A 24,818-nucleotide genomic window follows, 5' to 3' on the forward strand; every position below is an offset into this window, starting at 1 on the left:
AATAATAACATACACTAGACACGTGATGATTTTTCTACGTGATTGATTAGAACCATATCAGGTATAAAGTATTCTGTATTTTTTTTTTTTTCGAACATCAAAACTTTTAATCCTGTACAGAATGATTGGAATCATCTGTAGCGCCATATGCAAATGGCTGGAGCAATCTGGAAAATCGTTATGCGTAACACAAATATACCTACGTTATAAGTATCATCTTTTATCCGTAGACTATAATCGCGATAGTACAAAAATACCGAGCAATTCTATAAAATAAAGCACATGTATAGATATTTTATGGCTTATTTTTACGCGCTTGCTGATTGGATCGTTCCCTGCCGAGCACGAAATGTATATAACATTACACTCGATTTTAACTGGCTATAACTCACGCCATATGCGTCGACGCAAAATATACACCCGATTCGTAACATCTCGCTAAAGTATCATGCTGCAAGGACTGCATATATTATATGTACTCCCGATGGCGCCATATGTAGCAATATATGTATATATACAATATAGATCTTTGTAAACGCGTGCATTCAATTTCAAGTTGTTTCCTCATTGACAGTGTGTCTGCAGTCTGGGTGTAAAAACCATGCGTAGGAAATAATTCGACCGCTTACAAAATTCCGAATGTCGTTCAGGGGAGGAAATCGGATTTTGTTGATAGGAGAAGAATATTATCATTATATCGAGACGTTTGAATAATATTATGATTTTTCCCATCTCCTTCAATAAATTGGGAACCACCCGAGTGCAGTATAGTCAGGAGCTGAGGTGTCATTAATAATCAATAACATATATATATATATATAGGTATTAGTACATCAATTTTTATCGGATGAAGCGACGCATCAGCAAACAGAGAGAGAGAGAGAGAGAGAAGACTATAAACTCGCACGGCGAACAGGTAACATGACAGGATGTCGGCGATCGTCGCGCATGGGAGTCGGTATTAGAAAATTAACGAAGCGTTTCGGAGCCACGCGTTCGAGTCGTGGCGTTTCTTGTCGTTCCGAGTCGTTGAAGCCGGTGCGCCGGTGTTTTTCTCAACTCGTTTCGAACGTCTCATTTTCACCCGCGCGGTCAGCGAGGCAAATAGGCGATGATCCGAAAGCGCGCGAATGGAAGGAACGAACGCCCGTAGGTCGTGGGTAGAGCGCGACAAGGCGCCGTGGCAGCAGCCGACGATCGAGAGACCATTCTCCGTCTTCCGAAGCGACTTTCGCTCCGCCCAGGTTCTCGCCGACCGACCGATGGGCGGGTGTTTCAACAATCTGACCGCCGTCATCGTACACGACAGTCATTATCCGCACGGAAGCGCCGAAACTCTCATCGGCGAGACGAGACTCACGGCGGCTGCTGACCGCCTCTCACTCGTAGAGAAATTTATTCCGCCGGCGCCGCGCCTAAAAGCCCAGGTGACAGACGCGATCAGGCACCAAAATGGCGCCGCGCGATTATACATCGCATTATCCGTGTCATATATTATTATATACGCGTCATATTTTCGATGGCGGTCGCACAGGGCGCGCCGTAGATTCGAAATGAATCGCATACTTCTTGCCGTTCGAAATTGCCTTCGTGTGAACGTAGGCACAAATAGTGCGCGATACGTACGTGCGAACCCTCTGAACGTAGCTGCACTCGTCGCGCTTTTGGAACAAAAGAGCGCGATTCGGTTATCCGTTATAACATTAGACGTAAAATACCTGTATACACAGATTTTCGAGAATTCGGATCGGAATGGAAAAGGAGAAATCTTATCTCGTCATCGAGCCGGCTGCAACAATGTCCGCGAGTTTTGTTATATGATTATACATCGCGATTTATCCCCTGCAGCCATGCTGTGCAGCCGGTGCGCGCGGCCATATTGGACTTATCCCCGCATGAATTAAGAGGCTTCAAGCTCGTTGCGTATGTATAAAGAATGCTAATGAGTACGTCATGTGCCGCCGCGGCGTGCATCCTCTACATGTGTGATACACCTCTAGTCGTTTCTCTTTAGCTCCTGCACAAGCTGCATGATGTACAGGTGTATACGTCACCCTTGCGGATCGCGTGCTTGATATATATTTGGCGTATACCGTAGGGAACACGCACGTTTAAATATTATACATTATTGTAATGCACGAAACGATCGGAGTGCATGCATGGAATCGTTGACACGACATTATGTATCCTACTCTGCAACATTTCATCACGTCAAGTCTTGTATTGGAAAATATTCTCATGACGTCAGAGTCTGATTGTCGGCGCCATTTTATCACCACATAACGTATGTTTTTAATTTTAATGGAAGTAAAACGTAATTTAGGGGGTTTAAAATTACTCGTGTCGCACACATTACTGAAATGAAATTAATAATATACCTGTTCTATCACCCACACGCGAAAAAACACGGTCAACGGTCACCTGTCAGCCTGGTTGCATTAGTTTGATTTTTTTCCACCAGATGAGACGCGCTGCAAAGTGACAATTCCAATATGCGGCACACTTTTGATCGTGCACATACTAATAGAATTCTGTTTCTTCGCAGCCTTATGCTACCGGAAATACCTGCAGTATGTCTATACTCGGGTATATCTGCAATTTTCATTCTTTTCCGTAACGGAGAAAACTCGAAGTTCTACATAAAAATTGAAATGAGTAATTCTGTAACTCTAGACAGAAAATCTAGCATGTGCTTTCTGTTTGTAATAGCCTTGATGGATAGAATCACTTGTACCGTAATATTTTATCGTTATTACTCCTATTATATGATGTCGATGCAATGATCAAGTAATGTTGAGGTCTAATTTAACTGAATAATGTATGGTAAACTAATCGAACAGATTAGCGCGATAATTACTATAGATTTTTGTTGTACAAGTTCCACAGCCAACTGCAATCACAGTAAATTTAGTCACTTGGGAGAGATTTTACTATAATTGATACTACAGTTATGATAACGATTTTAAAAGAAATAAAACTTCTTGGAGTGAAACTTAGAGCGTCCATAAAAACCAAATTCTCGTTTGTTCCCATAATTTTGAACACGAATCCGACTGTAATCTTATTTACAATGTTCAGCATTATACACGAGTTATACATATACAATAGTGGGTATAATTTTGATCGCTTTAGACAAGAACTTATGAATAGCTTTGGATATATCTATATAGTTCAGAAATAATACTAAAAAATTGTAAGATTACACTAATTCATTCCATCAAAAAGATATCAACAGGATTTTATAATCACGTCATAATTTGTTTACAATACAATAATCATCAAAGCTTAAGAGAAAAAATACTGCAAAAAGTACATCAACTGCCGAAACCCGGGATTGAACCGGGGACATTTAGATCTTCAGTCTAACGCTCTCCCAACTGAGCTATTTCGGCGGATATCAATGGTATGTTGAAACCTTTACATAATGCAAAAAAAGCACATATCGAAATGTGATCCTTCCTTCGTTTTGTTGATTTTTATTCCGGGAAGCATGAGTGGTGCATTGACATCGTTTTCAATAACGGGCAATATCGAACTGGGTGACATTCGATGTGACAAACATAACCTCGTCCATCCAGCAGACGAGAATCAGCTGTTCCAGCTGACTTGACGAACAGAAATATAGAATTCTTCGTGCGGAAGCCAAAAGCTGCCCGCTCCTGCGAATTATTCATAATCGTTCACCACAGTTCCAATCGTCCGTAAGTATATGGCGACTAGTTTCATTGACCCTGCATAAATTCGCGATTTGAGCCGGTTAGAGTACGTTAGGTTAGGTTACAAAGTACAGTTATACGTCGAGTCATAATTATGCACATCATTCCAGGGTTGCCTTAGGCGTCAAGAGGCAAGAATTTTTTTCATCCCGCATATATTGTGTATTCGCATGACCTGATTTCTCCGACTACTGACGGTGTAAACATTATCTTGAAGACAGACATTGGGAATTAATCGATCATCTAAACTTCTAACTAATTGGATAAAGCTGAAGCGTCGTTGATCGTTGCATCCGATTGGCAAATAACCCAGAGTGACAAAGGAATTTAAACATATCAGACTTTCAAATTCGAAATCGGTTTGAATTCTTTTTCAGAAAATGCAGGAAGCGTTTTTAGACCTGAACGGTGTTCCGACTCACGTTACGTCGGAGGGTCGGTGGGTCGAGGCTGGCCTCGCAGCTGACGGTCACAGAGATGTGGTAGTTGTCATTCCAGGCAACCCTGGACTCCCGAGCTTCTACAATGGGTTTATCAAGACCCTGAATTCAAAACTCCCAACGGAAACGCCGGTCTGGATGGTCGGGCACGCGGGGCATGTTCAACCCAGCAAAACAAGCCTCCGAAGCTTGCCTAAATACGAGCACAATAGGCACTTGTACAATCTGGATGGTCAGCTTAAGCATAAGGTACGCAGGTCCCAAGTGATATTTTCACATTTTCATTCCTTGATGTTGACTAATTTTTTTGTCTTTCAGGCTGAGTTCATCAAGAAATACGTGCCTAAAGACGCTCGATTACATCTTGTTGCCCACTCGATTGGCAGTTGGTTTGTTTTAAACCTGCTTAAGGATGAAGAGATTAGAAATCAGGTTGTAAAATGCTACCTATTATTTCCAACTATCGAACGCATGGCAGAAAGCCCGAATGGAAAATTTTTTACACGATTCGTAAGAACTTTTACAAAACTTGAAAATGACGTGTTAGAATTTTCATACATACATTGCGGTTGACTCAATTTTTACTTTATTTTATTTCAGGCCACACCTTTGATTTCGATACTGGTGTTCCTTTCCTGGATATTCACGTTTTTGCCTTTGATTATTCAAATTCTTCTGATCGAAGTAGCCAGTTTCTTTATTGGGATTCCTCGCAAGTGCAGGAACTCTGTTTTGCAGCTGGTCAATCCCGCTGTTCTAAGACGGGTGTTTTCATTGGCAAAACAAGAACTGGAAATTGTGCGAGAGTTGGATCATGAATTGGTGTCAAAAAATTCAGACAAACTTTGGTTATATTATGGCTCTAAGGACGGTTGGACTCCTGTAAAATATTATGAAGAAATCAGAACTAGATATCCAAATCTCAATGCTGTACTGTGCAAAAGAGGAATTTTGCACTCATTTGTTCTTGAAAGCGATACGGAAATGGGAAACATTGTTGCAGACGTTATCAATGATAACATTATATAACACACCGTTTCAATTTTGTGATATTCAAGCAATAGACCCAATGATACTAACACTATAAGTATTGAGTAATAACAACAACTATCATTCCAAGCTTCACGTAAATTGAAGTTTCTAGAAAAATATACACATCCACTGCAGTTTTTAAAATTTTGCACTCGTAATGGTTAGTGGTACGTGGAATGGCGAAGGCATTTTTATAAATATGATATTATTTTGTATGGAAAATGTTCATGAAGTTGCAGTATCGCTAGAGAGTTCAGTGTAGAAACTAGCAATAGGTACTAAGTAACTGTTTTTTTTTATTGTATCATTAGATCAATAAATCGATCTTGATACTTCATTGGTACAGTTGATTTCATGTACGAACCGATTAGCGAAGACTAAAATCTGCAAGCAATTGCGATTAAAAAATGTGGTGAGTAACGAAGAAAGTGATTACTATATAGTACTGGTTTAATTCATTTTCTAGTGTTCCTTACAATACAGTGTTTCGTTGAATTAAATTAAATGTTACTATTCCTTAAATATGTTATTAATGTTAACATTCAGGTTTGTAGTTTTGCCTTTCTCTGTATCAGCCACTGAAGTCGTTTCTTCAGATGGTTGAGGCTTGTCGATTCGTGATCTAACCGCCTGGCCAATTACTTGAGAAACAGCAGCTTTGTATAGTTCTGATTTTTGGGCACCACCCTGTTATAAGAAATGATATTGTATGGTGAAAATATTTCAAGGTGTTGAAGGACATACGTAATTAGGATATCAGTTATAAATCAAATAGCTTCATAAGTTTTCAGGAAATTAACAGTCGCTGCTACTGATCAAGCTGAAATAATTTTAAATCGACTCATTCAATTGAAGCATCTCAAAGTGTATATGCCAATCTATACAAACCTCTTTTGATAACTCTTGATATGTAGCTATAAATTTTTGTGTTTGAGACAAACGTGATGTATCGTTCAGGTGAACGAATGGTAGAGAAGGATGATCCTTGTGGAACTTTCTGTAATACATTACAAGCGAAAAAAACATGGATTACGACACATTCTCTAGCCCATCATCCTGCCATACAGTAAATCTTATTTGGCTTTGTGTAATTTGGGATTGTTATAAATATTGGGTGTATTGAATTACGCTCGAATGACGTCCTCCTCATAGAAAATTTCTCTGATATTTCCCGTGCTTATAGGACGATCGAAACGAGGTTCATCCTTTGGTTGGAAAGCTTCATAAATGTCGAACCATAATGGTTTATCCTCTTCTTTCATAGCCCCAGATCTGAGAAGACCGCTTGTTCTAGAAATACATCAATCGGTTCTTCAATGATAACATAGACTGAGAGAAATCATGATGAGCAATTATTAAGGAGTTGACTAAATTGCAAACGGAAAACAGTAACATTCAAGTTGATGCTCAATTATGTGAACCATCAAAATTGTTTTTTAAAGGAGTAAGTAACTCCGGTACTACGGTAGTTCATAACCTTCTTTCGTGTTTTTTCGCAGGGAAAAATTGAATTAGTAGTTTAGGATTTGTTAATAAACCCTACATATTTTAGTATTATTTAGCGGATTATGCGTTCGCACTTTACCTCGAATGAATCGTGCCAATTTTTGCTAATCTGCTACGTGCCATTGTTTCCAAATTTTATTTAGCCTCAGTAGTTGCTAGGTTAGGTCAGGCTGCATTAAAAAATATGACAACAGCGTCAGATGTGAATGCACGAGTGTGGTAATATTCTAGTAATTTGCGGGCATCGGTCGGTAGTGCGTTGATCTATTATATCTTGCGACTATTGATCATTAAGGCTGAATTTACGTACTGTATGATATGTGTTGAGTTAGTGAGTCGCAGTTGCGTTTTTTTCGTAAGAATAAAAAATCTAGGATAGTTGATTTGAAGTAACGAAATAAATCATAAATATATTAACAAATGATGTTATTGAAGTTCGAATGATTGAAACAAAAAGAATTGACTACAAAATTTTCATTGGTTATTGTTATCGATTGTATCGTGAACCGGGCCGTAGGACGTAACTATTATATCAACGAGTCAATTATAAATCCAGGCAACTCGGAAAATGAAAAGTTTACCCCCGAGACAGTGAGGGTAGTGCTCCGAGGGGTCACTGAACCCCAAGACACGGTACAAGAAGTGAATGCAATGTGCAACGGGCTGTTCTGAAAGAGAGAACGCAAAGATGCCTGTGTCACTCAAGTACTCGCATTCAAAGTTCGGGGTTGTCTTGATGAATATTTCGGAAGAATAACACTACCTATGTACGTACACTACCGAAATATGGTAAATGCGCGAAAAATCTGTCCAGCGGGTAGAGGGCACCACCGGCAATCGAAGCGATCAAACTAAAAATCGGAGCGCTCGGCGCGAGGGAGCATTTCACAATTATCGCTCAGCGCGACAAGTCGCTAAGCGGGACTCGGAGCAGCCGATACACCCAGTAACAGTTATCGTTGTACGCCAATTTGTACGCACGTGGAGGAAACTCACTGTGATCATTTGAGTCTACGGCTGCTCGGAAGCGACTGATGCCACACTGCGCTCGGGAGCAAGTGTGGACCGGTTGGAAACGTGATCAGATCTTCGAAAAATTGCTGTTACACGCAGCGTCAAGCGTCAATTGAAATTTTCTTACAATTTATAGCCAAATAACGTTTATCGAAGATACATTGCAAAAACGATTCTGAGACGAAAAGTTTATGATCCATGAAAATCGGAAACAAAGGAAGGTTAACCCCTTCGGATGTCTTTGGTCAAAATTTGGCCCATTCTTTGATGCACTATATCAATGATTCTGCGAGAAGAATCGATTGCGCCCAGTCCGGATACGCCATCAGCTACTTCATCTCGCTTCTTAATTTTCTTCATTTCTTCACACTTTCAATTAACAATCCTAGATTTTTAAATTCTCTAGGGTTACCCCATCTCTCTCACTGAAAGGAAAGCTTTCGACCAATCAGGTGTAGAGCAAGAGAGATAGATTATAGCCAACATATACCTCTCTCTCTCATTCGACGCTACACATTCTGCTTTCTGCTGTACACGTGAAGTTATCTCCAGTTCGGTGAGTAGTATCAGCAGTAGTAGGGGTAGTAGTATAGGCCAGTATAGGCTGGTATAGGTACGTTCCCTGTAGCACTCAGTTGTTCACATAACCTCAAATCCGCGGTGCAGCTGAGTTTGGTGGTAACATCTGTTCTGTGAAACTGTTTTCGTTTTAGAACACATTATTTACAAAACACAAGTTTTAAACATGGTGAACATCGAGGAAGATAAAATAATCAGTATTGGGAATGTTTTGAACGATGAGACGAGACCGTTGAAAGAGAGATTTCGAGCTCTATTCACGTTGAAAAGTATTGGAGGTTATACCTCGATCAGTCAAATTAATGACTGCTTCAAAGATCCATCGGCACTCTTGAAACACGAACTGGCCTACTGCCTTGGACAAATGCAGGACGTCAGAGCTTTACCTTTTCTAATAAACGTTTTACGCGACATGTCCCAGGAACCAATGGTCCGTCATGAGGCTGGTATGTATCGAGGTCTGCAACTTGCTCTTATACTCGGTCACTTTCGAATTGGCGTAGACAGTGAAGGAAATTGCAGCACCAGTAAAAAGACCTTTTCAACTATGTAGCGCCATCCTTTATTTATCAAATCTTACTAGGAACTTTTATTGAAATCATTGCTTTTTTGTTAGGTGAGGCGCTAGGAGCGATCGGTGATATTTCAGTCATACCGATCCTTGAAGAGTACAGCAAGGATCCAGTTGTCGAAGTAGCAGAGACCTGCCAGCTTGCTCTAGACCGATTGAAATGGATTTCAAACTCAAAGAACACATCCCAGAATCTTTCTGCCAACCCGTTCGCATCTGTCGATCCTGCACCACCAGCTGCTATAAAAGATGTCGCTGAATTGAAACATATACTACTGGATGAAAAGGCTTCACTATTCGATCGGTATCGAGCCATGTTTTCACTTCGAAATTTGAGGACGGATGAAAGCGTGCTTGCATTGGCTGAAGGTAAGAGATTGAATATAATTGGTTGTTCATCTGGTTGTATATTTTGAAGGGAAATTCACTGATTGAGAAATGTATTTCAGTCGATATAATCGTGATAAGAAAAAATAACTTTTATCTCGACAGAGTCAGATAACACGCGTTAAGTGCAGAGCATCTTATAAATAAAGGAAATAAGACTGTAGTCATAAGTATAAAATTTAAAAAATTGTGAAACATGAAGCAATCACAGTTTTGTAGGATTCCGAACTCTTTATATTATAATTTAAATAATATTACTTCTACCTGATTTTCATCAAATCCTGTTCACCTGCATTATTCTTGTGAGTGCAATTTAAAAGCCGAAATGTCTAATTCACTTTTGATTCTTTACCTGGGTATCCGGTATATTACAAATGAAAAACATCATTCAATTTTTGTTTGATCGACAATTTGGAAATACGATCTATATTAGGATTTTAATTTTTTTTCAGCACTTAAATATGGCAGTGCGTTATTTAAACATGAGATAGCATTCGTGTTGGGGCAACTGCAGGAAGAAATTTCCGTTCCTCATCTTTGCGCCGCATTAGAGGATTGCGAAGAAAACGAAATGGTCCGACACGAGTGTGCCGAGGCTCTGGGCTCCATTGCCACTCCCGAATGTTTCAAAGCATTGAACAAATACCTTGGGGACACTAAACGCGTCGTTCATGAGAGCTGTATTATTGCATTAGATATGTGCGAGTATCAAAACAGCCCTGAGTTTCAGTATGCGGACACGCTCACTAAGATCTCTTCGTGAATTCCCCCTACATCAATATAAAAGAAATTATATTACATTTATCTATTTAGATAGTGTATTTTATTCTGTACATACATGCATTTACATCTATAAAAGGTGTTTTTATTCTAGTGATACAGGTTTGTTTCACACAAGCAGGCATGTTTATTACATTGATATTGTTTTGTCTTTTTCTCAGCACAAATTTTCTTTGACAATCAATATCAGAAGTTGATTGACATTTCAAATTATGACAAATTTGGTTGAATTTTACATTCAATTAAATTGCATTTTCGATTAATATGGCTGAATAAATAGTCAATTAATTGTAGTTTAAAAAAAAGTATATAGTAATTTCACGAGGAAGTTGAATTGAAGGAAGAAATGGGCAATCGTGGGAGTAAAGCACCAGGGAATCAGGAATTTTACTGTTTGAGGCAACAAGACATCCGTGTTTTCGCCGAAATTAGTAAATCTCTCGAAGCTGATTTATCTCACTATGGAACTGAATTCTACACTTTGTAATTATTCAAATAATGTTTCTATACATTCGGTATTCATTCTCTTTACTTTTTTCCGTATTAAAACTCCTGTACGTTGAAAAGTTAAAATTGAATGTCTACTTTTGGGTGGGACTTTGGCTGTGTCCTATTATTATTCGAAATTATCGAAATTTCTGTCTGATTTGAGAAAGTTTCTCTCACACTTGTAACAATCTAAAATTTGAACTCAAGGTTCTCTTCATCGCTAGACTAAAATATACCAACTATATTTCTCAGGCTTTTCCAGAATCATCCCAAGTACTTGAAGTACTTTCAGCAAAGTAGCCCACACGAGTTTCAGGAGTACTATACGCTATTACGGTCGAAATTCAGCCTGACTTGTAGTACTGTCGCAGCGCTGTTTTTAGACTACACGCACAAACCTCAACCCCGTGAGCACTTATTGGGATACATCGCAATGGTGCACAGGGATATGGATTTGGATCAGAAGGATATGGAAGTTCGTATTTCTTCACAAAATTGAGACCAAAATGTCTAGTTTTTTGATCTAACTGTACGTAATATCGTGATGCGCATAGAAATGCGTCATGCTTCAGCCTCAAATATTTGCAGAACTTCATGATGGACTTCATGCAGATGTTGACCCTACAGTTTCCTAAGCAAATGACAGGCGAGTGTTGTTTGGCTTACATGAGATACACAGCATCTCTGGTATCACGTATAAATGTCCTTATGAAAAGGCATCGAGAGATTGGGAGGATGAGCAGAGGAAATAACCAAGCTAAAAAAGTGTGTAAATACCAACCTGAAGAAATGATGTGAGAAACTCAACTGAGAACTCTTATAATGAATGTAGAGATGTCCAACATTCGGATGCTGCCGCCTGCCGAATTGCACATGGTCATCTTTCAGCCAGCGCCATCTTATTTATGGCCATACTCCAGAATACTGGGAAGCAAAGAGGCGGCATTGGATCGTGCAACGTACTGTATGGGCGACGACAGATGGAGAGGGACCCTCTCAGAAGCCACAGAAAGATACGACCAAAAAAAGAAACATTGTCAACAGTTCTGTGAGCTCATTCAGCGGAGACAGCTCACCTAGTCAGTTCCGCTGTGAAGGCGTTAAAAGATGTGCAAATTTCTGACACACTTACGAGGCTGGTAGAAAATCAATTTACTCGACTTCTGAGATGGTTTCTACCAGTCCCTAATACCGTGTGAAATTAGTTTCTGTGTAAATACAGGTGACGAAAGCTGCGTTCGAGTGATCAAAGAGCCGAATAGCATGAGCCATGAATGGTGGACAAGCGATCAGGAGATGAGTGAAAAGATAACAAAATCGAATAGACAAGTTCGGAAGGAACGTCAACCATTTATGTTGTCAAAAGACGATACGGCTGACACAGAAAAGAGGATCGCTTCGACACGAAACGACGTAATGCTGACCATTTTTCAAACCACTTTATTATCATGTGATTAATTTACCAATATATTTTATTTAGTTTAATAATTATGAACTAGTGCAGATATTACTGCATAGTTTTTCGTATTGGAATCTAATCAAGTTTTTCGCTCCAGTTGCAATCCGAAGGGAATATTAGGAATGTCGTGGAACCTGGAGAAACTGTGATACAAGCTTTGAAGACTTCCATGAAGACTACGAATAGTGGCAAAGATACCGATTTCAAAGGTTAGAATTGTTCTTAATGCTTAGTAGAAATACCGTCATTATACGCTCTGCAACAGGATTGTAATAACGAAGAGAAAAATGCATCTACAGCTGATCGTCAAACGAAACAGTCTAATCGTAGAAACTTACGGCGGGTCTCTATTGCTAATTCCACACCCAGAGAAAGAAGACGACAGAGTCTACAAAAAGATCCCAGTTTGGAAAGCCATTCAGTGCGTTGATACATTTGAAAAAACTCAAAAACTGTTTTGCTACCACAACGAATTCTAAACAAATGATTTAAAGCTCCAGAAAGTGGCTCTACGATCAGTTTTACATAAATAATGAAAATATATTCTGCGTTGTTTTGTCAGCAGCATAACATCGAAGAGTTGAAATACCCGAGGACACGAAGATTGACAATTCAGAGTGATCCGAGAAATCACCATAATTCTTCTGTGACCGACGTAGAAGGTAGAAATTTTCGTTCGGATCTACTGAAGTCTTTGAGCGTTGCTACCAATGAGATGAACGACCGAGGAACATCCATAAGGTTGCCTTTTCATAAGGATTTCGAGAGCTTTAAAAGATCTTGGATCATTCTATTTGATTTTATGTATTTCAGTAACGTGTCCAGTACTTCTGGAATGTTGGGCGGAATTGATCGGACGGGATCAGTAACGGTTAATATACATTTAAATATATCAAGTTTGTATTTATCATGGTATCATACGGGCATGAAGTTTATTGGCAACTCATGTTTTCCAACAGTACTACGACGGCCAAAGATTTCGTACTTCATTCTCACCCAGAAATAAACCCCGCACTAGTATTATTAGCACAGCTGGTTCTGGGGTAAGTGATGTATCTTAAATTTCAATCGATCAATCTTGATCGAAAACTCAAATTGTCATTAACGCTGACTTGCGACGATGAATTTCTGAGGAAGTAATGAAATGAGGTTGACTATCTAAGAATACGAAATAATGGTATTATGACTAAATACTATTATCGATCTATTCCTTTATTATTGGGACTCGTTTCAACGAAGCTTGATCGATTGATACTCCAGTTACGTGGTGAGCGATAGTACGATTGTAAATGGTTTGCGAAAATCATGTCAATTGTTTCCTCTGTCTGCCAATTCCAAAATTTATTTGACATGCATATATACGTTATGTCACTCGCAGGGCAGAGCTAACAAGATTCCCAAACGCGTGTCTATATCAAATGCTCACTGGACTTCGTCCAAAGAATCTGACTAGTGGAAGAGATCCAGAATAAGGTGGTCGTCGATTCGGTACTTGGACTATGTATGTATGATTAAATCCACTCAAATTATGTGCTTAAAGTTACTTGTACACGTTAATGTGACCCCGTAAACAGATTATTCCTTGGCACAGAAAAGCCTTTAGCACATGCATTTGATATACTTAACATGACTGCAGATTACAAAATTGTTTGATGAATACCCCTACCGCACTTTGATGAAAAATCGCAAATCAGAGAATTGCGCATGAATTTTCATCATTGATTGTTATCTTTCGGTTATTTGATTAATTAATTTTTATTGTTCATGGCAATGAAATATAACGAGTTATTTTTGTTAGAATCGTGTATACAATCTCTTTGCAGTATGGGCTTCGCTTCCAATCGTTCGTGAAGCATCCGTTGAATTGCTCCGAATAATTTTCGTTGATTGTTCAACAGCTGAAAATTGAACTCTCATACCTTCGTATTACCCCCGAAAAAGTACCGATACGGATATCTCATCTGTTAAATTGCAACAGTCAATCTGGATTTTCATGTAATTATTATTACTGAGAATCATCGTCGACTCATGACGTGAATAATTACGCTATTATTCTATTTTTCGATTCGGAAACTTAATGGAATATATCGTTTTCTGAAATACTGCGAATAATCGATGATAAATATGGTATTACGAATTTGAACTGATCTAACACTGTTTTATTGATCGTCGTGCACCCAGTAGGCATTGTCACATGTCATGAAAAGTATAATAACTATTGCTTCGTTATGTGTGAGGCCATGTGATAAGTCTTTTAGAAGAGTTTAGTCTTATGTAAATCGAATGATTTCAGCTGGTACACGATTAAAAAAATATAATTTCATTTTTAACAGCACAGCGTCGAAGATACAGGTTTTTTTCTAGGGTGTTTACGAGAGCCAGTGATAGTTATTATTTTTGGATGTATAATGTGAACATGGTTTTCTCAAACAACACCATCTCCATAATATTCACCAGATGTAGTTGTTGAAGGAATCGTACATTGTCAAATCAACACACCACCATATATTAAAATATATTCTCAAGAGCACAGTTCAAAGTCGGCATGGCCCATCATATGCCGTTGATACGACAGCCAACTCGCCACGTAAAAGACTGATAATTGCAGGAATGAATTAGGGTTGTTAACAATCTCTTCAATGTGTCTTGTATAATGGTTTTTCCAACAACAGTCTGTAGTAATTTTTGAAAACCTGATAACTTGTACATTGTCAATTCAGAAAGAGACTAAAATCGACACAATTCCTGTTTGCCAAAAGTCGCAAAACACACCTGTGACCAATTCTTTCAATGACGCCATCATCGAACACCTACAAGGTAAGTCTTCCACCAACTGTCTAAATGCTGGACGAGGTAATTCCTCGTTTGGGTTTGTTCTGTCTTCCACGTACCAGCAACTTGCGAAGTCCTTGTAACAGATTAGATGTGACTGTTTCAACGAAAGCAGGTAGTGCATTCATGTCGTTACTGGTTCAAGTTTTGCATCACCATCATATCGGCATGAGAATTTGAAATCCATTCTCGGCAGACTAGCAGTGTCGAAAGTTCCATATTACATTTTTGGCCAAGAGAACACCTTCAGCAGTCTCTTCGGCTCGGATGGTTCAGCGCCTCGGCAGTGAGTGAATAAATGCCATTTTTTTATTTTCCTCTCAAGCAGTTCTCAATAAATTTAACTGCCTAACGGTCCCAAAAATGAATGACTGCCAATAGATTCCGGGTAATTTCCAGAACATAATTATAAAAACTAACAAAAATGTTTCTGCGAAACGAAAATGAAATTTTATTTGGTTCATTTTGTTATTTGTATTTAAAGTTAAACGTAATCTTTGAGTTAGACGGTTAGTTAATTCAATTCTGGATGTCAATACAATATACCGAATTACTTCGGGTGCATTCGGGTGTAGGATCTGGTTGCATTATCTGATTCGATTCGGATCGCTTGTGCAGCATCAGTTGAATTTCACCAAATGATTTTCGATTCGTTTCGGGCAGGTAGAAAAACGTGATGATACTAAAAATTGCAAGGCATATCGTGAACCCGTAAAATGCGATGTGGATACCATAATTGTTCACTACGGTCGGGTAGAGTTGTAAAATTACGGTGAAAAGAACCGAGGTCCATACGACAGTAATTATCGTTCCGTAGGCCTTGATGTTACACGAGAATATTTCAGAGATAACAGACCTAGTCACGCCTCCCAAGCCTGCGGAGAAGGCACATAAGAAACTGACTAGTGCTGTCGCCGGTAGCCACGAAATTCCAGAGACATCGTTTCCATTAGCTTGCAAGTGAAAGTACACTGCCAGGGCTGCATTGCATAAATCGTATCTTTTAATCAATCATACATTATTTCTTTAGTTAGCACATGCGTTTAGTGCAAAAAAACTGACGGCAGATAAGGTTTACGGCAGTTTATACACACCTGTCAGAAATACCATGCTGAAAAACATAGACCCAAGTAGCAGAGGTCTCCTGCCGATCTTGTCGGCAAAAAAAGTAACCAGGATGGATACGACGAGTTGGACGACACCAGTTATGATGATTGCAGTGCTGGAAGAGATGTCGGAGTCAACTTCGTTCAAGATGGTTGTACCGTAAGACGCGATGACTGTAATACCGGACAATTGTTGAGCGGCGATGAGTACGAGGGTGAGCAGTAGTGCCTACGAATCGTTGAAATGGAATTAAGTGTTTCCGGTGGTATTTTACAGAAGCCAGACACCAACCTTTCGATTTCCCCTGTCCGTTAAGAGCGTCTTTAATGTCCCGACATGTTGGAGATCAAATTCCACGTTTTTCTCGATTTTTCCAATCTCCTCACCGATGTCCGTTGTGCTCCTCAAGAATTCTAGACTCTTCCTGGCGAGTTCTGGCTTACCTTTCATTGTGTAAAAGTAAGGTGTTTCCGGTATCCACGGAACGAGCAAGAGAAACACGAGTGGCATTAGTATTCCAAACGCACTGAGAACAGACACGCTAATCCAAGGTCCAACACAGTAGACTAATACAGTTCCCGAGTTAGACAAAACCGCCATCAAGATACTCAAGCCTCCGCGTCTTGTGTCCTGTGCAATTTCTCCGAGGTACATTGGAATCACTACAGAGGTAAATCCCATCCCAAGTCCGCTAGCAAACCTTGGAAACAGTCGTGTAATAAGTCTTAACAAGTCTTCAACGCCAGGTCTCTTATCTTAATTAAAAAAACTGTTGTAGGTGTATAACAATGATAATTCAACAGTTTACCTAGCGACATAGTACCACCAATAGCTTCGAGCAAAGGTGGTCATGATACCTGCGATTAGCGATATAATCGCTCCAATTATCATTGAAGTCTTTCGTCCCCATTTGTCAACCGTCAGAGCTACACAAATTGGGCTTATCATCCCGCCCAACCCCATCATGCTAACAATCAGGGATGCCTGATCCTGTGTCACTGGGACAGAAGTGTCTTCCAATAGCTTAGGCAACGTCGACGATGGCCAACCGATATGGAATCCGGTAATCGCCTCTAGTACAGTACCTAATAAAAAATATAGGGAATACAGTAAGGTACTTGTTTTTTATCCATTGTAGCTTATTATAAATACGTTCTACCATCATATATATAAAATGAGATGGAGAAGTATTTGGAATGTTGAGTCGATTATTGTAATACAACTTGACTGGCGTACTTTTAAATGGGAAGCTAACACAAAAGCAGTATATTTGAACGACGTTGATGAAATTTTTTATAACATTACTTGTGACGGCGGCGAAAATCTGCGGGGCAAGCATTTCCACGCTTCTTCCTTCCGAAGAGCAAAAGAGTCTGAATCCTTACGAAATGACCCAAATTGAATGTTACTTTTAGAATTGTAGAGTCCACTACAGGTTTCAGGTTTTGAAATACAGCACCTGAAATGTATTCGAGTCTTACCACGTCAGAATATTGAGATTTGTCTGTTGTAAATGTTGTAAAAAGACACTGATAATCTGTATCCATTGGTGGCTCCTAAAAACGTAACGTAACAGATGATCCGGATTTAAAGTTTAACGGATCAATATGTCCGTTGTGTGATTCGCATAATTTTGGAAGCTAACATTGTACTCATAGCTCAGTGTCAAGTAAACCTTTATTCGCACTTCTTCTTCGCAAAGTTAAAGAAAGTATCTATGTATAAGAAACAGTATTGACAGTATACAATTACCGGTACACTCAAAGCCTACGCTGAGGATTATCAATTGTGATGTCAGTTAAAACCTGGTAATGACTAAAAAAAGTGGCAATCGAAAAAGAATAAGAAGGTGTCCCAACCAGGTACGTTTGATTCCATGGACAGCTCAGTACTATTAATTAATCATTTTAGAACTCAGTTACAGGTGTGGCGTTTAACGGATCGAGAAGATCCAAGTGGATTTCAGATCACTGATTCGTCGAGTTCTGATGAATGGTTTTTGTGTTGGATTCCAGAGGTTCTCATATGTCCGGTGAATAATAATTTATACATGGTTCTCATCTGATCATAAAATGACTCTTTCAATGCATTAATGCACCATTCAGAATTGAGATTTTGGATACATATAGCCATGGTATCTTATACTAATTGAAAACTGAAATACCAAATTTGTTATGTGTAACATAGAAGTAGAAGCGCGATGAAAAATGGGGTGTTGAATCCAACACCTATAATTTAATTCTTATGGTGTGGTCTGCACTAAGCTTATTGATTACTTAGTTGCAGTTCAATATGATCTGATTTAAATGTGTCATATTAAATCGATATTCGTAAAAGTTTACGTTTGAAAGCACAGAGCGTTCGAAAGTGTCTACACGGTCCAACGTGACATATAGCAATGTAGCACCGTTATATCGAGGTAGCAATGCAAAAGTGATACTTCCATTGTAATATGTTGACATGCAACGTCTCTCCTCTTAAGGCGCGTAACATTTATTACTTGGACGTATTACATCGTGACATTGAATTTGCGTCGTCATTTGTTTCCACAAGGTTTACGTAACGCCAACATTACGCATTCTCTGGATTCCCGGGATGTTTGTTGAATTTTATGGAGCGAAAAACAATCTAACAAGGCATAATGCACTTAATATTGCTCTGTCAATCAAACGAACCCGCAATAATTATACGACGACCGCCTGCAAATCAAGACGACATTTGAAACTATTCTGGTGAAATTTCACAAAACTTGGTCACAAACATTTCGATTTCCTTTGTCTGTGAACAGTCACTTCAATGAAACCACATTCTGTAGATCGAATTGTACGTTCCTTTTCATCTGCACCTTGTCGACGTTCGTTGTGCACCTGAATCATCTGAGATTTCACCTTGCCAGTTATGGCTTATATCGTGTAAAAGTAAGATCTTGAGAATTGGAGAATCGGCAATTGTGTGAATATTGCAAGGAATACGACCGGAATGGTCGTTCTCGGTTCCGTTAGTAAAAGTACGCTTATCCAGGGTTCATTACTATAGACCGACACCGGTTTTAAGTTGAATATAATGATCATTCCAGATACCCGCCTATTCTGGAATATTATGAATATGAAAATGACGTGACACTGCATTTTTGATTTGTTAGTTGTATAGGCAACGTAGTATATATATTATTAAAAGTATACCAGTTATTTATTTTATATGTTACAGCGCCTTCATTGGTCTTTTTATTTCTGTGGTTTCAAGATGTTAGGAGTACTGAATGATGCAGTTACTGAAGAGAAGAAGGGAAGCGTTATTGGATATTGAAATTTTTCGTGTTCTAAATATTGTCCTAGTAGATAACTAGGTATTGGAAAATAGGTGGATGAATAACATAATAAAACTGCGTTTATACGTAAATCGATCTTGACAGTAATTCGAAATTAAACTTGATTAAACGCGAAGGGTACAAGCCAGTATGCACTGTAAGAAATACAGTTTGACGAGTAGCATTACAATGTCGAACAAATGTATGTAGGCTTTCGTCTTTCATGTTAACAAGGATCACAGGTTGTCGTTGATTTTCAAAGTGCCACGTGAAAATACTTTTCTCGAATAGCACCCTCAGTTTGACATCAAAAGGATTCGTTGAAGTGATGATATGTAAAATCCAAGCATCGTCATATGTCGTGATACGATTTCGTAGGATATTCAAGAGTCTGCGTCATTCGCGATGCCATATGCATAATTCAGGAAGCAAGCTGCCGCTCAAATAACAGCCAATTTGCCATATAGGTCACTTACAATTGGAGGACTTGATGAGGCTTATTAGCAACCTCTTCAATATGTTTGGTATAACAGCTTGTAACAACAGTTTGTCCATTCCTTTCGAACGAATACGTCTAAATTCTTTGAATATTCATTACCAGCCATTCGTTTAATTGTATTTATGACAATTATGGAAATGATTCAGCCCAATGATAGAAGACATTGTGAATTTAGAAAGTGACATAATAGTGAAATAATTCCTGTTTACCAAAACACTCTTTTAACGTATTAATTAGCGTATAGATTTCTGCCCAAAAGCCAGTATTATCCAGCATTATCACCAGCGCGAGTACTTCGATGATGAAAAAACGTAGTTTGGTTGTTTATACAGCTTAAAAAAATCTTTGCGATAATTTTCACCTTTTAATGGTAACAAAAATGATTGAAAATCCAGGTAGTTTCCCGGTCAATACTAGGATATGAATATCGAATTCAGAAGCACGTTTCTGTATCATCAAAAGCCCATTGAACCGCGTTCAGCGACTTTGCATTAAGCGAATGAGGTTTTGAATTAGGGTAATTAACAATTCAGACTAAGTATGGTTAAATTTCCTCGAATTAAGTGAATATTTATTTCGTTTTCATAATTGGACCTGGTCCTTGAATTAGTTGATTACGTAAAATTCAATTCTTTCCGATCGCAATACAATATATCGAATTACTTCGGCTGCATTCGGGTGTAGGAACTGGTTCCAGTTTCTGTTCCGATGTGGATCGCACACGTAGCATCTGCTGGATTTCACTCAATGATTTGTTTTTGGTTTCAGGTAGATAGAAGAATGTGGGGATTATAAGAACTGCAACACAGATCGTGAACGAGTAGAACGCAGTATGGTTACCATACATAATTTTTACAGTCGGATAGACTAGCGAAACCACGGTTCCAATAATCGTAGACCAGGTAGTAGCAACTGGTATGCCGTAGGCCTTGACGTTGCCCGGAAGTAGTTCGGTGAGAATAGGTAAGCCCATGCTGCCTAATCCTACCGCGTAGGCCGATAAGTAGCCAACCATTGCAGTGACCGGTAGCCACGAAATTGTAGAGACGTCATTTCCAATTGCTTGCAAGTGAAAGTAAGCTGACAGGGCTGTATAGCAAAATTCACATCTTTCAATATGGTGTATTACCAATGACGATTTCTTTCATTTGTACGTACGGCTAGTTATCACATGCAAAAAAAATTTACGTGCTGGTAAGTCCTGCAGCAGATCACACATACCTGCTAGAAAAACTACGCTGAAAAACATCGATCCAAGGACTAAAGGCCTTCTACCTATTCTGTCAGCAAAATAGACCACTGGAAGCGATGCGATCAGCTGAACGACTCCAGTTATGATGACGGAAGTACTGGAAGATATGTTGGAAATGACTTGATTGAAGATGCTGGTATTGTAATATAAGATAATTGAAATCCCGGACAACTGTTGAGCTGCGAGAATTCCAAGGATAACCAGTAGAGCCTGAAAATAATCGAAAAGTGGATAGTAGTTCAAACAAAATTTCACAGAACCTAGACACGGACCTTACGATTTGCTCTGTCCATTAAGAGCTCTTTAAACGTCCCAGTATTTTGGAGATCGATTTCCACGCTTTTCTTCAGCCTCTCGATCTCCTCGGCGACGTCAGTTGTGCCTCTCAAAAATTCGAGACTCCTCCTGGCGAGGTCTGGCTTACCTTTCATCACGTAAAAGTAAGGTGTTTCCGGCATCCACGGAACGAGCAAAAGGAACACTAGTGGCATCACTAATCCAATCGCTCCGAGATTAGACACGCTAACCCAAGGTCCAACACTGTAGGCTACTACAGTTCCCGAGTTATACATAACAGTTATCAAGATACTCAAGCCTCCGCGTATTCTGTCCTCTGCGATTTCTGCCAAGTACATGGGAAGTACCGATACGACATTTCCTGTAGCGAATCCGCAAGTAAGCCTTACAAACAAACATGAAACTCATTGTAACAAGTGCCGAGTGCAACAGTTCTTATCTTAAATTACCAAAATGTTGTACCTACGTGTATAACCGTTATATAGTTACACAACTCACCTTCCGATATAGTACCACCAGTAGTTTTGAGGAAAGGTGAGCATGACGCCTGCGATCAAAAATGCAACCGCTACAAGTATCATCGTAACTTTTCTCCCCCATCTGTCAACCGTTAGCATCATTGAGATTGGTCCTACAACCGCCGCTATCGAAAAGCAACTAACGATCAAGGAGGCCTGATCTTCCGTCACCGGGACGGAAGTGTCTTCCAGAAGCTTGGACAATATAGGCGACGACCATCCGGTGTGGAATCCGGCAACAATATCAAGTATCGTACCTAATAAAAAATTTATGCCAAGTTTTTATTCACGTCTATACTTTGTAACGACCTAGCATTAGATAAAGGAACTTGAAGGCAGGGGGGTCTAAAAACATACCTATTGTTAAAAGTTTTTTTTTTTCACAAAATGAATACATTCTGAGCAATTTCAGTTTGAGGTCTTTATTTTTTAGAGATTCAAGAACATTAATAAACTATTCTTAATTGAAAAACTCTTAAAAATAGATATGATTTTAGACCGTCCATGCTGTACCCTTTCCTAATAATTCGTGTCCTGTGAGTGAAAACATTCTAGCATCATTTTGGGTTAGTTATTTTAATTCAAGTATATATTATAATAAAAAAATTTCCCACGTTCATGTATTTCTTGCGAAATTAACACAATATCAACATAATGTACGAGCTACCTTGATAAGAAATTGAGTCATTTTACTTGTGATAGCCGCGAAAAACACCGGTACCAGCGCCATTTTCTTCATTTTTTTTCTTTTCCGAAATGGCAAGGGCCTAGATCCTCAGGAAGTGGCGTTACTTCGAGGGTTGTAGAGACAACTGCAGGTTTCACGCGCTGAACCACAGGACGTGAAACGTTGCTGATTCTTGCCGTGACGGAAGATTCAGATTGCACACTCTTAAAGGTTCTGCAAATATAATTACAGCCCTTTTCCATTGCTACAGATGTTTTTATTCACTACTCGTATCTGGGAAATGATCGGTTAAGAGGGTGCATCTGTAATCAGTGTTTACGTATCGTGTGATATGTGCCTCATTTTCTCTAGTATGAAAGCCTTGCGAGTCGCTGATGTAAGAAATCCAAATGCAGTATTGAATATAAATATCTGGAGATTTTTTTGTTTCGCGCAACACAAATTACATTCTAAAAAAAAAAAAAATAGATGCACCCGCTCAAATGGCGAATGGTTCAGTGTTACTACTAGGTGGATCACTGGCTATTGTGTAATTTTCATAATTTTTCAAACTAACATTCTAGCCGAACCTTATTATTACGAAACAAACCTTTTCTTATATTTTTTCTTCGCAAGACAGTCGAATCTATATACTTGTATAAAAAACGGATGGACGGAATATAAAACAAATACCGAAAGTCTCTGACTCCACTTCGAAGAAATTCAACTTGTAACTTCAGCTATGGCCAGGCAACAGTCAAAATCTGTCGTGATAGGAAAACTGTAAATGTCAGTTGCGACCGCCTACTTTTAATTGCGTGGATACCAAACAACTAATAATCATTTTAGAATCTGACTGGTGGGGCGTTTAACAAATTCCTGATCACTGATTCATTAAAATCTCAATAGAAGATTTTTAATTTATTTCAGAGATTCTCATCCGTTCCGCCAATAGTTTATTCGTGGTTCTCATCTGCTCGCAAAATGAATCGTTCACACCGAAAAAAAAACCTGTTGGATCTACATGCGTGACAGTTATTACAAGAACCACTTTTTTCGAGTAAATAGTACTTCGATTACCGTATTTTTTACAAGTTAAAAAAATATTTGCCAATATAACTTCAACATACTAATGAACAATTAATTCTTTCCGCAATCCGGAAAATTCTCCTTCAAAAAAGTATGGTCCATAGAATCACCGTCACAAATGTAAATCGAACGATGGTTTTTCGGGTCAGTTCGCATGCGTCATCTCATATTGAATTTTGGAAAATGTTTCAAATATCGAGACACAGTTAATACTTATTTATATACAGCACAAATGGAATAAAACGAGGAAAAATGAGATATTGTAATTGATACAATGTCAATCACCATACAGAAAATAAATAAACATGTATCGAATGAATCACGACTGTTCATCATACGTTTCATGTTATAAAATTGAAAGCACAGCCCTGCAGGTATTCAGAAAATGCGTAGCTTCAGCGTAACCTAATTCTGTTATGTAAACGAATAATACACATTCAATTTAACATAACGGAGGACAATACGTTCATACAATGCATACTGCACGACCGGCATTAACGCCGCTGACGATGAATTGTAATACAACGAAGCTTTTCTAAATTGTGATACAGCGAAGCCTTTCAGGCACAGCGATATTAACGTCAGTCGTATAGTACGCATTGTACGAATGTATTGTCTTCCGTTATATTAAATAGCATGTGTATTATTAGAACACATAACAGAATTAGGTTACGTTGAAGCTACGCATTTTCTGGATACCTGGGCTGTACCTTCAATTTTACATCATGAAACATACAATGAACAGTCGTGATTCATTCGATACGACTCTTACAATGCTACGATCCTGTACCACTTACGGGTATCAGATGATGTGCCTCTGAAATGCAGATGACAGCCACTCCTCTGCTTATTGTAGTCCTTTTTATACTATTTTATCCGGCCTTAGCACGATGAAATGATGCCATCGTAATAATAATCATAATAATAATAATATTAATAATTTCAGTCCCGTCGTACCCAGAGAGAGATGGGTTTGTGACCATCGATATGCGTCTGCAACTGTCTTTTAAGATATTCAATAGAAATACCCGCGTTTGCACAAAATCCTCTATAACTTTCACAGGATAAAAGACCCGAATGATTCCCATCATCGCACCTTCGAGAAGACGGAAGTTTTCAATCTAAAGAAGAGCGGAATCTGTTTCTCGCCCCTGAACATCACTTCCGGAAAAATGGAACACCGAGAGACATTTGTAAGTAGGAGTGTGCGAATAATGCGAAATTATAAATAAATCTACACGATTACATTCAATTTTACTCTTTAAATAATTGTAATG

General features: G+C 38.9%; 6 protein-coding genes and 1 non-coding gene across 12 annotated transcripts; 3 read left to right on the forward strand and 4 right to left on the reverse strand.

Moving 5' to 3' along the window:
• Positions 1 to 3,319: 3,319 nt before the first annotated feature.
• Positions 3,320 to 3,392, reverse strand: Trnaf-gaa. Its single transcript has one exon. It is a non-coding gene; the product is annotated as a tRNA-Phe (tRNA).
• A 91-nt stretch (positions 3,393 to 3,483) lies between these two features.
• On the forward strand, positions 3,484 to 5,525 carry LOC124182348 (lipid droplet-associated hydrolase). 2 transcript variants are annotated; one of them, XM_046569488.1, is made up of 4 exons: positions 3,484 to 3,701; positions 3,827 to 4,405; positions 4,475 to 4,666; positions 4,757 to 5,525. In XM_046569488.1, the coding sequence occupies exons 2-4, from the start codon at positions 4,097 to 4,099 to the stop codon at positions 5,183 to 5,185; spliced, it is 930 nt and encodes a 309-aa protein (XP_046425444.1). In that variant the 5' UTR covers positions 3,484 to 3,701; positions 3,827 to 4,096; the 3' UTR covers positions 5,186 to 5,525. The 2 variants fall into 2 exon arrangements, with proteins under 2 accessions (XP_046425444.1, XP_046425445.1); XM_046569489.1 differs by having other exon boundaries at positions 4,094 to 4,405.
• A 95-nt stretch (positions 5,526 to 5,620) lies between these two features.
• On the reverse strand, positions 5,621 to 7,461 carry LOC124182350 (probable 28S ribosomal protein S23, mitochondrial). Of its 3 annotated transcripts, none has more exons than XM_046569491.1 (5): positions 7,276 to 7,461; positions 6,774 to 6,864; positions 6,317 to 6,478; positions 6,077 to 6,185; positions 5,621 to 5,875 (listed from the first exon to the last, which is right to left on the reverse strand). In XM_046569491.1, the coding sequence occupies exons 2-5, from the start codon at positions 6,815 to 6,817 to the stop codon at positions 5,699 to 5,701; spliced, it is 492 nt and encodes a 163-aa protein (XP_046425447.1). In that variant the 5' UTR covers positions 6,818 to 6,864; positions 7,276 to 7,461; the 3' UTR covers positions 5,621 to 5,698. The 3 variants fall into 3 exon arrangements, with proteins under 3 accessions (XP_046425447.1, XP_046425448.1, XP_046425449.1); XM_046569492.1 differs by having other exon boundaries at positions 7,408 to 7,426; XM_046569493.1 differs by lacking the exon at positions 6,774 to 6,864.
• Positions 7,462 to 8,286: 825 nt separating this feature from the next.
• Positions 8,287 to 10,098, forward strand: LOC124182349 (deoxyhypusine hydroxylase). The gene is made up of 3 exons (XM_046569490.1): positions 8,287 to 8,733; positions 8,904 to 9,227; positions 9,698 to 10,098. Exons 1-3 carry the CDS (start codon positions 8,454 to 8,456, stop codon positions 10,006 to 10,008), a joined length of 915 nt encoding a protein of 304 aa, XP_046425446.1. The 5' UTR covers positions 8,287 to 8,453; the 3' UTR covers positions 10,009 to 10,098.
• Positions 10,099 to 10,225: 127 nt separating this feature from the next.
• On the forward strand, positions 10,226 to 13,680 carry LOC124182344. The gene is made up of 11 exons (XM_046569481.1): positions 10,226 to 10,508; positions 10,767 to 10,989; positions 11,103 to 11,279; positions 11,347 to 11,593; positions 11,737 to 11,927; positions 12,071 to 12,182; positions 12,273 to 12,394; positions 12,539 to 12,714; positions 12,787 to 12,844; positions 12,933 to 13,016; positions 13,352 to 13,680. The coding sequence occupies exons 1-11, from the start codon at positions 10,372 to 10,374 to the stop codon at positions 13,424 to 13,426; spliced, it is 1,602 nt and encodes a 533-aa protein (XP_046425437.1). The 5' UTR covers positions 10,226 to 10,371; the 3' UTR covers positions 13,427 to 13,680.
• Positions 13,681 to 15,239: 1,559 nt separating this feature from the next.
• Positions 15,240 to 17,864, reverse strand: LOC124182347 (facilitated trehalose transporter Tret1-like). Its single transcript, XM_046569487.1, has 6 exons — positions 17,665 to 17,864; positions 17,218 to 17,371; positions 16,721 to 16,997; positions 16,204 to 16,612; positions 15,900 to 16,140; positions 15,240 to 15,785 (listed from the first exon to the last, which is right to left on the reverse strand). Exons 2-6 carry the CDS (start codon positions 17,249 to 17,251, stop codon positions 15,325 to 15,327), a joined length of 1,422 nt encoding a protein of 473 aa, XP_046425443.1. The 5' UTR covers positions 17,252 to 17,371; positions 17,665 to 17,864; the 3' UTR covers positions 15,240 to 15,324.
• A 1,407-nt stretch (positions 17,865 to 19,271) lies between these two features.
• LOC124182346 (facilitated trehalose transporter Tret1-like) lies at positions 19,272 to 23,277 on the reverse strand. 3 transcript variants are annotated; one of them, XM_046569485.1, is made up of 6 exons: positions 23,146 to 23,277; positions 22,479 to 22,686; positions 21,766 to 22,042; positions 21,243 to 21,651; positions 20,940 to 21,180; positions 19,272 to 20,807 (listed from the first exon to the last, which is right to left on the reverse strand). In XM_046569485.1, exons 2-6 carry the CDS (start codon positions 22,522 to 22,524, stop codon positions 20,344 to 20,346), a joined length of 1,437 nt encoding a protein of 478 aa, XP_046425441.1. In that variant the 5' UTR covers positions 22,525 to 22,686; positions 23,146 to 23,277; the 3' UTR covers positions 19,272 to 20,343. The 3 variants fall into 3 exon arrangements, with proteins under 3 accessions (XP_046425441.1, XP_046425440.1, XP_046425442.1); XM_046569484.1 differs by having other exon boundaries at positions 23,063 to 23,220; XM_046569486.1 differs by having other exon boundaries at positions 22,453 to 22,686; positions 23,063 to 23,218.
• Between the last annotated feature and the right edge of the window lie 1,541 nt (positions 23,278 to 24,818).

This window comes from Neodiprion fabricii, chromosome 5 (assembly GCF_021155785.1).
Source record: "Neodiprion fabricii isolate iyNeoFabr1 chromosome 5, iyNeoFabr1.1, whole genome shotgun sequence".
Classification (NCBI taxonomy): Eukaryota; Metazoa; Arthropoda; class Insecta; order Hymenoptera; family Diprionidae; genus Neodiprion; species Neodiprion fabricii.